We start from the raw sequence: 13383 nt of genomic DNA, 5'->3' as shown, positions 1-13383 counted from the left end.
TAAGGAAATTGCCGTATAGTCAATTTCTGAAGAACGATAGAGCTTTCACAACTAGTGCTAATTCAGAGGGGGTGACGATCTACATATGTTTCTGTACATATGTGATACTTCAATAAAAATTTACTCAAGCAAATAATAAAATGGAAAATCATTTGGACATAAGTTTATGTGAACAAAAGCAGAATTAAAATTAGTCTATACATAGGATTACACTGAGTAAGATTTATACAGCCATCGATGTATAGAAAACACAAGGGACGGGACTTCTCTGGTGGCGCAGTGGTTAAGAATCCACCTGCCAATGCAGGGGACACCGGTTCTATCCCTGGTCTGGGAAGATCCTGCATGCTGCAGAGCAACTAAGCCTGTGTGCCACAACTACCGAGCCTGCGCTCTAGAGCCCGTGAGGCACAACTACTGAAGCCCGCACGCCTAGAGCCCGTGCTCTGCAACAAGGGAAGCCACCGCAATAAGAAGCCCATGCATCACAATGAAGAGTAGCCCCTGCTCGCCACAGCTAGAGAAAGGCTGCGTGCAGCAACAAAGACCCAACGCAGCCAAAAATAAATACATAAATTTATGTAAAAAAAAAAGAAAACACAAGGAGAGATTTTGCCAAACTTATGTGGATAGTATGATTGTAGGTGATTTCTTCTTTGTTTCTATTTTCTGTATTTTACAAATTTACCCTAATGAGCTCATGCTGGTTTCTCATAACAAAATACTTTATCAAAAAAAAAAAAAAACCAAACAAACAAAGAAGGGAAAATCAAAAAAACACACACTGTAATTTCCCCATGACTTTCGTTCCAGACTGACTGTGATTTCCTGATGATCAATGTAAAAATTAATAATAACAGTTGGGTAGAGTCTATAACTCAAGACAAGAATTTTGAGAAACTTCCAGATTGTGAAACATCAAGATATTGTCCCTCTAACAAAAGACTATGAGTGGAAGAGGGAGGCAGAACATCAGGTCTCTACGCTCTTATGACATCTGTTTTTAAAAGCATCTTGTTAGAATGCCCCATTAAGAGCAGGGAACAAAATAAAGTGTTCTTTCAGAAATGAGTCAGAAATACAATTGGAAGCCTCTGCCTGTTTGCACTGACGTCAATCTTGTCAGTGCAAATCAGTGAGCAAGAGTGGAAATAAAAGGTCAAGGTAGAAGACATGGGAATAGCTCATAAAGGGCAAAACCAAAGACCAGAGAGGTTGAGTGCATTGTCCAACATCACACAGCCAAGAATTTCCAGAGCCAGGATTCAGCTCCAGTTAGGTCTCTTTGCAAAACCTCTGCAATTTCTGCTAGATTCTGAAATTCCCTAATGTTTTATCCATCCCCCCCACGCCCCCCGTATGTTTATTTTACATATCAAAGGTTGAGAAAAAGTGACGAGCTCTACGTCTCTCTTCTTTTGGACACTGTTGCTTATTAATAAGTCACACTCTTGATGGACTGATGGACTGGAGTGTACTTTCTCCTTTTCTTTGCCTTGCAAACTCCTACATGTTTGGGGTGGTGATGACAGCTAATGGTTTTAAAGCGATGGCAACAGAACTTAGGCTCACATGGACTCTGATCTGGACTCCCAGGGAGATATGGCCCTCTCTACAGGGTGATAGCCACAATGTGTCATTTGGGACTAAGTGAGAGAACTACTTATTGAAAAGAAGACAGTAAGGAAACAAGATGTAGATAAGAATATTCTCTAGATGGGTGAAACGTCAGTGATAAACTGCATTATAAACTCCCCAAATTCAGACACTTCGGAGTGACAAAGGGCATGTTGCTTTAAATTCATGCGCTTGTTACCTGGGGCTCCCTGCAGCTCTGTTTAACCCCCCATGATGTTCTCAGGAATAACCCTCAGTTTACTCACAGAGAAGATGGCAGCCAAAGTCTCGATGCCACCTGTGCTCAAGGTGATGTATGGGATCTTTTCCGGAGGGATTCCAGCTTTTCCAAAGATACTGTTGGTGTAGAACCAAATCTATAAAGCAGGAGAGAAAAAGAAGGCAGGAGGGTCAGTGAGAGGCATCTATTTTCTAAATTAAATTCAGGTACAAGGTGGTCTCTGAGATTTGCTGCTCAATCCAGAGGCATAAGGTGGAGCTATGTGGCTTGGCCGACCGCTTATTTTCTCCTTTCTCCCACATTTTCCCTTTCTCCAATACTAACAGAATTTCTACATTACTGGGAGCAACATGTGCTCAGCTAAGTGTGGCAATGAGATATGAACAGAAATATTGGTAAGGCTTCCAGGAATTCTCCTGAAAAGGAGATTTTCATGAAAGAGGTGTGATCTCTTTTTTGCCCTTCCTGCTTTCTGCTGTCAGGATGGTGAATGTGATGGCTAGAGCTTCAGCAGCCCTCTTGGGACACTAGGTGACCTCAGGACAGCACTGCTTTTAGTCCCCATGGTAACTTTGTGAGAATTAGATACAGTCCCTGATCCACAAGACATTTTACTGTCATCCACTGGAAACTGTCATAATAAATCTATAGTGGGTACAACATGAATGAAACTCCTGAGAGTTCTGCAACTCACAAGCTGCATAACTATACATAGAACCCTTATGGTAAGAAAGCCCCAGTTGAGATGCTGGAGCAGGAAGTTAGAAGGAGACTGTGTGAAATCTCTTGCATTCCTATACACTAATGATGAAAAATATGACAGAGAAATTAAGGAAACACTCCCATTCACCATTGCAACAAAAAGAAAAAAATACCTAGGAATAAACCTACCTAGGTGGACAAAAGAACTGTATGCAGAAAACTATAAGACAGTGATGAAAGAAATTAAAGATGATACAAATAGATGGAGAGATACACCATGTTCTTGGATTAGAAGAATCAACTTTGTGAAAATGATTACACTACCCAAAGCAATCTACAGATTCAGTGCAATCCCTATCAAACTACCAATGGCATTTTTCACAGAACTAGAATAAAAAATTTCACAATTTGTATGGAAACACAAAAGACCCCGAGTAGCCAAAGCAATCTTGAGAAAGAAAAATGGACCTGGAGGAATCAGGCTCCCTGACTTCAGACTATACCTCAAAGCTACAGTAATCAGGACAGTATGGTACTGGCACAAAAACAGAAATTTAGATCAATGGAACAGGATAGAAAGCCCAGAGATAAACCCACGCACATATGGTCACCTTCTCTTTGACAAAGGAAACAAGAATATACAATGGAGAAAAGACAGCCTCTTCAATAAGTGGCGCTGGGAAAACTGGACAGCTACATGTAAAAGAATGAAATTAGAATACTCCCTAACTCCATACACAAAAATAAACTCAAAATAGATTAAAGACCTAAATGTAAGGCCAGACACTATAAAACTCTTAGAGGAAAACATAGGCAGAACACTCCATGACATAAATCACAGCAAGACCCTTTTCGACCCACTTCCTAGAGAAATGGAAATAAAAACAAAAATAAACAAATGAGACCTAATAAAACTTAAAAGCTTTTGCACAGCAAAGAAAACCATAAACAAGACCAAAAGACAACCCTCAGAATGGGAAAAAATATTTGCAAATGAAGCAACTGACAAAGGATTAATCTCCAAAATATACAAGCATGCAGCTCAACATCAAAAAAACAAACAACCCAATCCAAAAATGGGCAGAAGACCTAAATAGACATTTCTCCAAAGAAGATACACAGATTGCCAACAAACACATGAAAGGATGATCAACATCACTAATCATTAGAGAAATGAAAATCAAAACTACAATGAAGTATCACCTCACACCAGTCAGAATGGTCATCATCAAAAAATCTATAAAGAATAAATGCTGGAGAGGGTGTGGAGAAAAGGGAATCCTCTTGCACTGTTGGTGGGAATGTAAATTGATACAGCCACTATGGAGAACAGTTTGGAGGTTCCTTAAAAAACTGAAAATAGAACTGCCATATGACCCAGCAGTCCCACTACTGGGCATATACCCTGAGAAAACCATAATTCAAAGAGTCATGTACCACAGTGTTCATTGCAGCTCTATTTACAATAGCCAGGACATGGAAGCAACCTAAGTGTCCAACAGATGAATGGATAAAGAAGATGTGGCACATATATACAATGGAATATTACTCAATCATAAAAAGAAACGGAACTGAGTTATTTGTAGTGAGGTGGATGGACCTAGAGTCTGTCATACAGAGTGAAGTAAGTCAGGAAGAGAAAAACAAATACTGTATGCTAACACATATATATGGAATCTAAAAGAAAAATATGTTTCTGAAGATCCTAGGGGCAGGACAGGAATAAAGACACAGACTAGAGAATGCACTTGAGGACATAGGGCGGGGGAAGAGCAAGCTGGGATGAAGTGAGAGAGTGGCATGGACATATACACACTACCAAATGTAAAATAGATAGCTAGTGGGAAGCAGCCGCATAGCACAGGGAGATCAGCTGGGTGCTTTGTGTCCACCTAGAGGGGTGGGACAGGGAGGGTGGGAGGGAGATGCAAGAGGGAGGAGATTTGGGGATACATGTATATGCATAGCTGACTCACTTTGTTATAAAACAGAAACTAACACACCATTGTAAAGCAATTATACTCCAATAAAGATGTTAAAAAGAAAAAAGAAAAGGAGGAGACTGTGTCCATACTCACTAGCGTGATTCAAACCTGGGCATTTTGGAGTGTGTTAATAATGATTCCAGGATAACAGGCATAAATAAGGACTGCCCTCTGCAAACCACCGTGTGTGGTCCTGGGTCCCCTGTACCAGCCCTCCTAATTTCCTTCATGTGAGAGAGAAGACCTATATTGTTTATATCACTGTTGAGGTTTCTGCCACATGAGGCCAAACCTAACCCTAACAGATACTCACAGGGCATCAGGCAATCACTGATTTGGAGTTTGGAGGCCTGGCTGCATCTTGAACTACCTGTGTGACCTCAGGCAATTCCCTCTGCGCTGCTGAGATTCCTTCTCCTTCTTGGTCAAAAGAGGATAACCACGCCCTTCCTGGGAGATGTCAGGAACTGGGTAAGTCACTATTCATTGATCTAAAGTTTTGGATCGATAGGCTGAACATAAATCATTTGTGTCCTCCCAATCCTAGCCATTTCCTTGAAAAGCAAGAGTTTGCTGAATGATAGAAAACCATGCAGTCTTGATACATGAAATCTGACAAGAAACCGTGCTGCCTTGAAGGGCTTTGGGAACATTTATAAACTGATCATCGTTAAGCAGAAACATTAGGGCTTGTTGCTTATAACTTGTCAGGCTCGACTGTAGCTGGGTGTGTTCTCTGCGTTTGGTTCTTTGTTTCTGGAGAAAGGTCTTGTTTCTACAGATTTGTCTTTTTACCAGCATTGGTTGGAAAAAAACCTTTCACACATTGGGGGAGAAGTTATAATTTAGGACCTACTCATATCTACAGATGGTTTTGCCAGCTAAAGAATGTCACTCGCCACCTGGCTCTACAAGGATTAGGTCATTAGCCACTGCAGTCGTTGACCTGCAACACACCCTGAAAGCAGTTCAGGGTGGAGGTCAGGAATGAGACACTCTGTGCTCTGGGAAAACTGGCTTTCAGATAGATGTTTTTGAGAGAAAATTTTATGAACCCAATTTCTTGCATTTTCTCATACTTAGAAAAGCACTAAAATCATTGACGAGACATATGCTCCTTGTGGCTAGCAGCAACCTTCTACTGAGATGTGTGCTTGATTGCATGTACCCCCTTCACCAAAATCATATATATACTGATCTCCCCCGCTACCTCTTTGGAGCAGTTCTTCAGAGCTATCTGAGAGGCTGTTTCTTGGGCTATAGCCCTCAGTAAGCCCCCAGTAAAGCTGAACTCACAGCTCTCACTTCGCATTTTTTTAAATTCAAAAGTTTATTTTTTAGTAAATCAGTAGTTCTTCATAAAGTTATAGGCACACCCAGAGACTCCAGTAAAAACTACTGCATGAATTTTTCTGAGCTTGTGGGCACTGATGCATTTGGTGGCAAAAATTGGTTTTAATACTCACGTAAAACAGGGACTTCCCTGGTGGCGCAGTGGTTAAGAATCGCCAGCCAATGCAGGGGACACGGGTTTGAGCCCCGGTCCGGGAAGATCCCACACGCTGCAGAGCAACTAAGACCATGCGCCACAACTACTGAGCCTGCGCTCTAGCTCCTGCGAGCCACAACTACTGAGCCTGTGAGTCACAATTACTGAAGCCTGCGCACCTAGAGCCTGTGCTCTGCAACAAGAGAAGCCACCGCAATGAGAGGCCTGCGCACCACAATGAATAGTAGTCCCCGCTCACCGCAACTAGAGAAAGCCCGTGTGCAGCAACGGCTTGCAGCAACGGCTTGCAGCAACGAAGATGTAACGCAGCCAAAAATAAATTAGATAAAATAAATATTATTTAAAAAAATATTCACGTAAAACAAAGACTCTCCTGCTTGTGTCTGCCTCTCATTTGAATGAGCTGATAAATTAGAATTTTAGACTCTATCTTTGCTGTCATGTCCATAGAGTGCAGAAGTAGCTCCTGATAACTCATTAATTCCTAAAGCTTAGGGCTCTGACAGAAGCTAAAATAATTCCAAAATGCCTTAGTCTCCACTGGATCTGTTTATATGATCTCTTCTCCTTTTGAAGGTAACTGATTCCCCAGCACACCTTCAGGGTTGGATCAGAAGAGTTTAGCTGCCTTTCTTAATCTTCGCCCAAATTCATGGATTTTCAACAGTCAGCGATCTCTCTGGGCCCTTTCCACCCCCAGCTGCCCTGCTGCAAAGTGGATCTGACATTTGTATCGTTCTCAGCCTCAGCTCTGAACCCCACACCCTGACCTGCTCATGTTCCAGAAGCTTCCAGCCTCTGATCCCATGTGATATGTGTTCTCCGTGGAAGCTATGTTCCGGCCTCCTGCGTGGTGCTCCTTCCTGGCTTCTCACACCCCTTCCAACCCACTTTCTTCCCTGCTTCCAGCTCTCCCTTGTAGCAACACTGCCAGGAGCATCCCTGACAGGTTTAAATGTTAGTGAAGAGAGTCACGGTGAAGACAGCCCACATTATGGGCTCACAGGGACAGTTATAAGTGGCCCTCCAGTCATCTTATACTTAAATGCATTTCTGCAATGACAGGCAGAAATCGGCCCTTTGGACCCTCTCCCCATCCAGGGCCTGCAGGGAGGATGTGCTGGCCTGGTCCTGTCGCCGTGGGGAAGGCCTGTACATCACACAAGCCGTCGGCCTCATTTTGCTGGCTTCACGAAGCCATCTCCCTCTCTCTGCCTCACCTTACAGAGCAGGAAGGTAACTCTCTGCATCTGCTCCCACTGAGTTTTATTTGATCTGGCAGTCTGAGGGCGTCGAACAACACGGAGGCACGAGGAAGTTTGGAGCGTGTCCCCCAGAGGACCTTCCTGTGGACTGTGATTTGCGTTGACCTCATCCCGACACAGTCGTGCTTTTTCTGGTTGCCTGGTGGTCTTCAGCCACTGATGCAGACGGTGGGGTGGAAGGGGCAGAAATTCTGAGAGGCCCACAAGCCGGGGTTTCAATCCCAGCGCTGCTTCTGGTGACCTGTGGGTCTGGAGGCAAATGATTTCACGTCTCGAAATCTCCGTTCTCTGAAAGAAGGCAATCATACTCTGTCTTTCAAGGTTGTTGTGAAAGTTTTTAAAATGATGAAGTAAAGCATCTTTTCTCTAATTGGTGCATAACAAATAATGGGTATCATTTTGGAAGATTTCCATCTCTCTATGGAGATGTGACTGCTCCTTGGTAAAGGAGAACATGGGACAGTTGTGTGAGAGGCCCGCGTACCACAAAAAAAAAAAAAAAAAAAAAAAAGATAGGAATCCAGAAGAAAGAAGGGCAACCCAAGGTAGATAAGAGTACCATCATCATCACCCTTGACCTTCCAGAAGATTCCAGAAGGTTCAAGAAAACTATGGCTTCCTTGCACCAGGTTTGGCAGTTGGTCCAATTTTCATCAACCCAAGGACTTGGTAGAAACAGTGCCCTCCTTGCCCTTGTTCTTCTCACCCCATACTCTTTGCCTTCCTAAACACTCAGCTGCCTCCCATATGCCATGGGCTGCTGGAGACGCAGGCACCGTGGGAAGGGTCTCCATCCTTGAGGATGGTTGGGGGGAGGGGAGCAGTGTCAGAGAGACTAAATATTTGCACAAAAACCTGTTTTTTGTGCAAACGACAAATTGCTCAGGAGGAAGGTAGCTGCATAAAATAAGTAATTTTAAGTGACAAGTCTAATTTTAGAGAAAAGAACTTGAAAGCTATTGTGAGAAGGAGGGGAGAAAAACCAATATGACACTGAAAAGGAATTTAGAAATAACTAAATGTTAAATTCAACTTTCACTTGATTTTCTAGTATGTGAAAACCATTCATTGACTCTTCAGCCAAAAAGTACTGAACAATGCGTAATGCTTGTTTAGGACAGTGGTTCTCAGCTGGGGGCAATTTTGTCCCCAGCAGATGTTGGGCAACGTCGGGAGAACTTTTTTATTGTTGTATCTGCTGTCATCTAGTGGGTAGAGGCCGGGTAAGCTGCAAAACATCCTACAGTGTACAGGGCAGTCCGCGTGGCAATGAATTTTCCAGCCCCAAATGTGCATAGTCCTGAGGCTGAGAAAGGCTGGTTTAGTGCAAGGTCTTAGAGATGGGCTGGCCAAACTGGCAGGGCCCCTGGTGCCAGGACATGTGAGTTTGACAGCACAGGCATCACCCACCGTGACCTTGAGCAAGTCCTTGACCCTCTGTAAGCCTCAGTTTCTTCATCTAGAAAATGGGGACGGTGCCACCTACCCTGAAGGACCTTTGGAGCCAGAATAAAGTGATGAATGGAGATGTCTAGCAGTATTTACAACTGTCTTAACATATGGACCATGTCCTCCCACCCCCAAATAATTTCTGGTAAAACTAAGGGGACAGAGCAAGTCTTAAAGGACATTTAAAGTTTTTCATCTGTGTTAGATAGCTCTCTTCCTTGGTGTCATGAATTATTTGGATTAAAAGTTAGCAGGTGCAGGGAGAGAGATTGGACTGAAGCACAGGACAGTTGGGCTCTGAGGCTGGGATTTGCTGCTAACCAGTGTTTATCCTTTTGTATGTAAGATGGAAGTAAGACTTGTCCCCTTGGCTTCCTAGGGATGACCTGGGGACACAGCCCAGTGACACATATGGGGATGCTCTGAGGGGGCCTTGGGGATCCTTCCTGCTTGGGGTTTAAGCACCCAGACCTTGTAGCCAAATGGCTGGGGCTCAAATCCCCTTTCCACCATTCCTAGCTGTGTGACCTAGGGAAAGTATCTCAATGTCTCTGTGCCTAACAGTCATGCCTAGCTCACAGGGCTGCCATGGAGACAGCTCTTGGCTCATATTAAGTGCTAAGTAAGTGTGTGCTTGATTATTATTACAGCTGAGCAGACAGAGGCTGAGCAAGGGAAAGCAATTGGCCTGGTTTAAAACTGCAGGTTTTGTGGTCACAGTGAGACAGAAAGCCAGGCCTCTGGATCTTGGCCCAGAGCTCTTTACTCTAGGCCATGTCAGGTTCCATGCCAAGCTGGAAGTATTACTCCTGATTTAAAGATTAAAAATAATCCTCGGGGCTTCCCTGGTGGCGCAGTGGTTGAATGTCCGCCTGCCGATGCAGGGGACACGGGTTCGTGACCTGGTCCGGGAAGATACCACATCCCGCGAAGCAGCTGGGCCCGTGAGCCATGGCCGCTGAGCTTGCGCGTCCGGAGCCTGTGCTCCGCAGCGGGAGAGGCCACAGCAGTAAGAGGCCCGTGTAACGCAAAAAAAAAAAAAAAAAAAAAAAAATCCTCAACAAACTAAGAATAGAAGGAAATTACCTCAATGTAATAAAGGGTATATAGTTGTTTTATATTATTTTAGACACACCAGAATTCTCATGTTTACTGTTTGCATGGTGTATCTTTTCTCCATTTTTTACTTTCAAATTGTACCTTTATGTTTAAATGTTTTTCTCTTGTAAATAGGATATACTTGAGTTTTGCTTTCAGATGCATGCCAATAATCTCTTTTACTTGGAGTATTATTTCCCATTTACATTTCATATAATTATTGATATAGTTGGGTTTAATATACACTTTTTGTTTAAAAAAAACACAAAACAACAGAAAAACCCAAAACAAACAACCCCCCCCAAAACAAAACAAAAAAATAAAGGGCACATACTTGATAAGCCCTCAGCTACCATCATACTCAATGATGAAAAACTGAAAGCTTTTCTTCTAAGGTCAGGAAGGTCTTAGAAGGATGCCCACTCTTGCCACTTTTATTCAACATAGTACTGGAGGTCCTAGCCAGAGAAATTAGGCAAGAAAAAGACACAAAATGCATCCAAGTCAGAAAGGAAGAAGTAAATTATCACTGTTTGCAAATGACATGTTCTTATATGTAGAAAACCCTAAGATACCACACACACACATACACATACAGAATGTTAGAACTAATAAACAAATTCGGTAAAGTTTTAGGATACAAAATCAACAGACAAAAATCAGTTGCATTTCTATACACTAACAAGGAACTATCCAAAAAGGAAATTAAGAATACAATCCCATTTTCAACAACATCAAAAATAATAAAATACTTGAGAATAAAGTTAACTATGAAGGTGAAAGACTTTTACATTGAAAACTACAAAACACTGATGAGAGAAATGAAAGAAGGCACAAATAAATGGAAAGATCTTCCATGTTCACGTATCAGAAGACTTAATATGTATTAGTTAAAATGTCCATATTACCCAAAGCAATCTACAGATTCAATGTGATCCCTATCAGAATCCCAATGGCATATTTTACAGAAATAGAAAAAAATAATCCTATAGTTTATATGGAACCACAGAAGACCATGAATAACCAAAACAATCTTGAGAAAACACAGAACTGGAGGCATCACACTTCCTTATTTCAAAATATGTTATAAAGCCACAGTAATTAAGACAGTATGGTACTGGCATAAAGACAGACATACGGACTAATGAAACAGAAGAGAGAACCCAGAAATAAACCTATGCATATACAGTCAACTGATTGACAAGGGTGCCGAGAATATTCAGTGGGGAAAGGATAATCTTTTTGACAAATGGTGTTGGAAAAACTGGATATCCACACACAAAAGAATGAAATTGGGCCCTTATCTTCACTCAAAATGGATTAAAGACTTAAACATAAGACCTGGAACTGTAAAACTTCTAGAAGAAAACATAGGGGGAAAACTTCATAACATTGATCTTGGCAATGATTTTTTGAGTATGACAGCCAAAGCAAAGTTAGACAAGTGGGACTACATCAAACTAAAAAGCTTCTGCACAGCAAAGGAAATCATCAACAGCACACAAAGGCAACCTACAGAATGGGAGAAAATACTAGCAAACCATATATACCCGATAAGGGGCTAATATCCAAAATGTATAAGGAACTCCTACATTTCGATAGCAAAAAAAATAAAAATAAAGCAAAATGACGATAACAAAATCCCCTCCCCCACCAAAGCTTCTAAAAAACCCTGTTAACAAGTGGGCAAAGGACTTGAATAGACATTTCTCCAAAGAAAACATACAAATAGCCAACAGGCATATGAAAAGAGTCTCAACATCATTAATCACCAGAGAAATGCAAATCAAAACAACAAGAGATCACCTCACGCCTGTTAGGATGGCTACTACTACTACTACTACCACCAAGTGCTGGTGAAGATGTGGAGAACTTGGGAGCCTAGTCTAGTGCACTCTTGGTGGGAATGTCAACTGGTGCAGCCACAATGGAAAACAGTATGGTGGTTCCTCAAAAAACTAAAAATAGAGTTACCATACGATCCAGCAACTCCACTCTTGGGTTTTTATCCCAAAGAGTTGAAAGCAGGATCTTGAAGAGATGTTAGCACTCCTATGTTCAATGCAGCAATAGTCACAATAGCCAAGATATGGAAATAAGCTAAATGTTTGTTGATGGATGGGTGGATGTAGAAAGTGTAGTATATACATTTAATGCAATATTAATCAGCCTTAAAAAAAATAGAAATCTTGCATTTTGTGACATCGTGGCTGAATCTGGAGGACATTATGCTAAGTGAAATGAGACAGTCACAGAGGACAAATACTGCACGATTCCACTGATACGAGGTATCTAAAATAGTCAAACTCATAGAAGCAGAGAGTCGAATCTGTGGTTGCCAGCGGCTGGTAGAGGGAAAACTGGGTGTTGCTAATCAACAGGTGTAAGGTTTCAGTAAAGCAAGATGAACAAGCTCTGGAGATCTGCGCAATATGGTGCCTAGAGTTAACAGTACTGTGTTGTGCACTTGGACGTTTGTTAAGAGGGAAGGTCTCATGCTAAGTGTTCTCACAACGATAAGAAAAGAGATGGAACACAGTCAACGCGAGGCGGGTGGCTGAGATCTCAGCACTGCTGGCTCTGGGAGCGGAGAGACTGTTTTTTCCATCTATGCTTATGCAGTGGGGCTTATAGATGCACCCGAGGGGAATTTATAAAGTTATACAGGGTATGCAAATTGGAAAATTATGTCCCAGCGGAGGAGAGAATTCTGTTTAGAAATGTCATGGTTCTCAATCTAAATGCCTCGTTAAGTACAGATTCCATATGTGGTTTTATGACTCCACATGCTAACTTTAAAGAGTGGATACATTCTCTCTCTGCTTTCTCAGAACAGGCAGGGTGCATTTGAGACTGTCTAGCATGACCTTGGTCTTACAAAGAGGAGGAAACAACAGGACTAATCCAAGGTCACGCTGTTAACCCAGGTGCTCCCTCATTCTGCTGACCAGACCAAGGTTAAACAAATAAGTAGGGAGATGATTTCATTTCATCCCACTGTTTCCAAAAAAAGAATTAAGAGTTGATGAAATGAGGCAGAGCACTGTGGTTGTAACTTCCTGTGCTGTCATCTTCCCTCTCCGGACAGGAATTACTCCCCTTTCAGGTCACCTTCCCTACATACTCACAAACACCCTCCCTGCTGACTTTTGTATGCCAGGCTCATACACACAGGGCAGTTATTTTACCCAGACCTCTTCAGAAGTTCCCTTCTCCCTCCCTCTAGGCCTAGCCACACTTGTCCTGAGCTACGTAAGTGACCTCAGAGGTAGTTTGGATGCTTCGGTACAAGAATCTCCTCTATGCATCCCTGCCAAGTGGCTGGCCAGCTGGCTTGCACACTTTCATCAATGGGGAACTCACCACCCCTGGAGGCAACCCACTCTTTTCCAGAAGGAACAATAATAATAATAATCCTAGGTGTGCCTCCTAGGCCTCAAACTCCTGAATTCTAACTTCTGGAGCCCCCAAGAGAGAAGGGGCGGCTTTGTCCATCAGAGGGTTAGGGAACCCCAT

General features: G+C 42.5%; 1 protein-coding gene across 1 annotated transcript in view; it reads right to left on the bottom strand.

Moving 5' to 3' along the window:
- Nucleotides 1-13383, bottom strand: part of SLC2A9 (solute carrier family 2 member 9) — a 187919-nt gene that overhangs the window by 63985 nt on the left and 110551 nt on the right. The window contains 1 exon segment of the mRNA XM_029235473.1: nucleotides 1884-1994. Within this exon segment, the coding sequence (XP_029091306.1) occupies nucleotides 1884-1994 (111 nt within the window).

This window comes from Monodon monoceros, unplaced genomic scaffold, assembly GCF_005190385.1.
Source record: "Monodon monoceros isolate NGI ecotype Baffin Bay Population unplaced genomic scaffold, NGI_Narwhal_1 Super_Scaffold_20, whole genome shotgun sequence".
Classification (NCBI taxonomy): Eukaryota; Metazoa; Chordata; class Mammalia; order Artiodactyla; family Monodontidae; genus Monodon; species Monodon monoceros.
The sequence above is the reverse complement of the archived record's forward strand: the minus strand, read 5'-3'. Positions and strand labels throughout refer to the sequence as shown.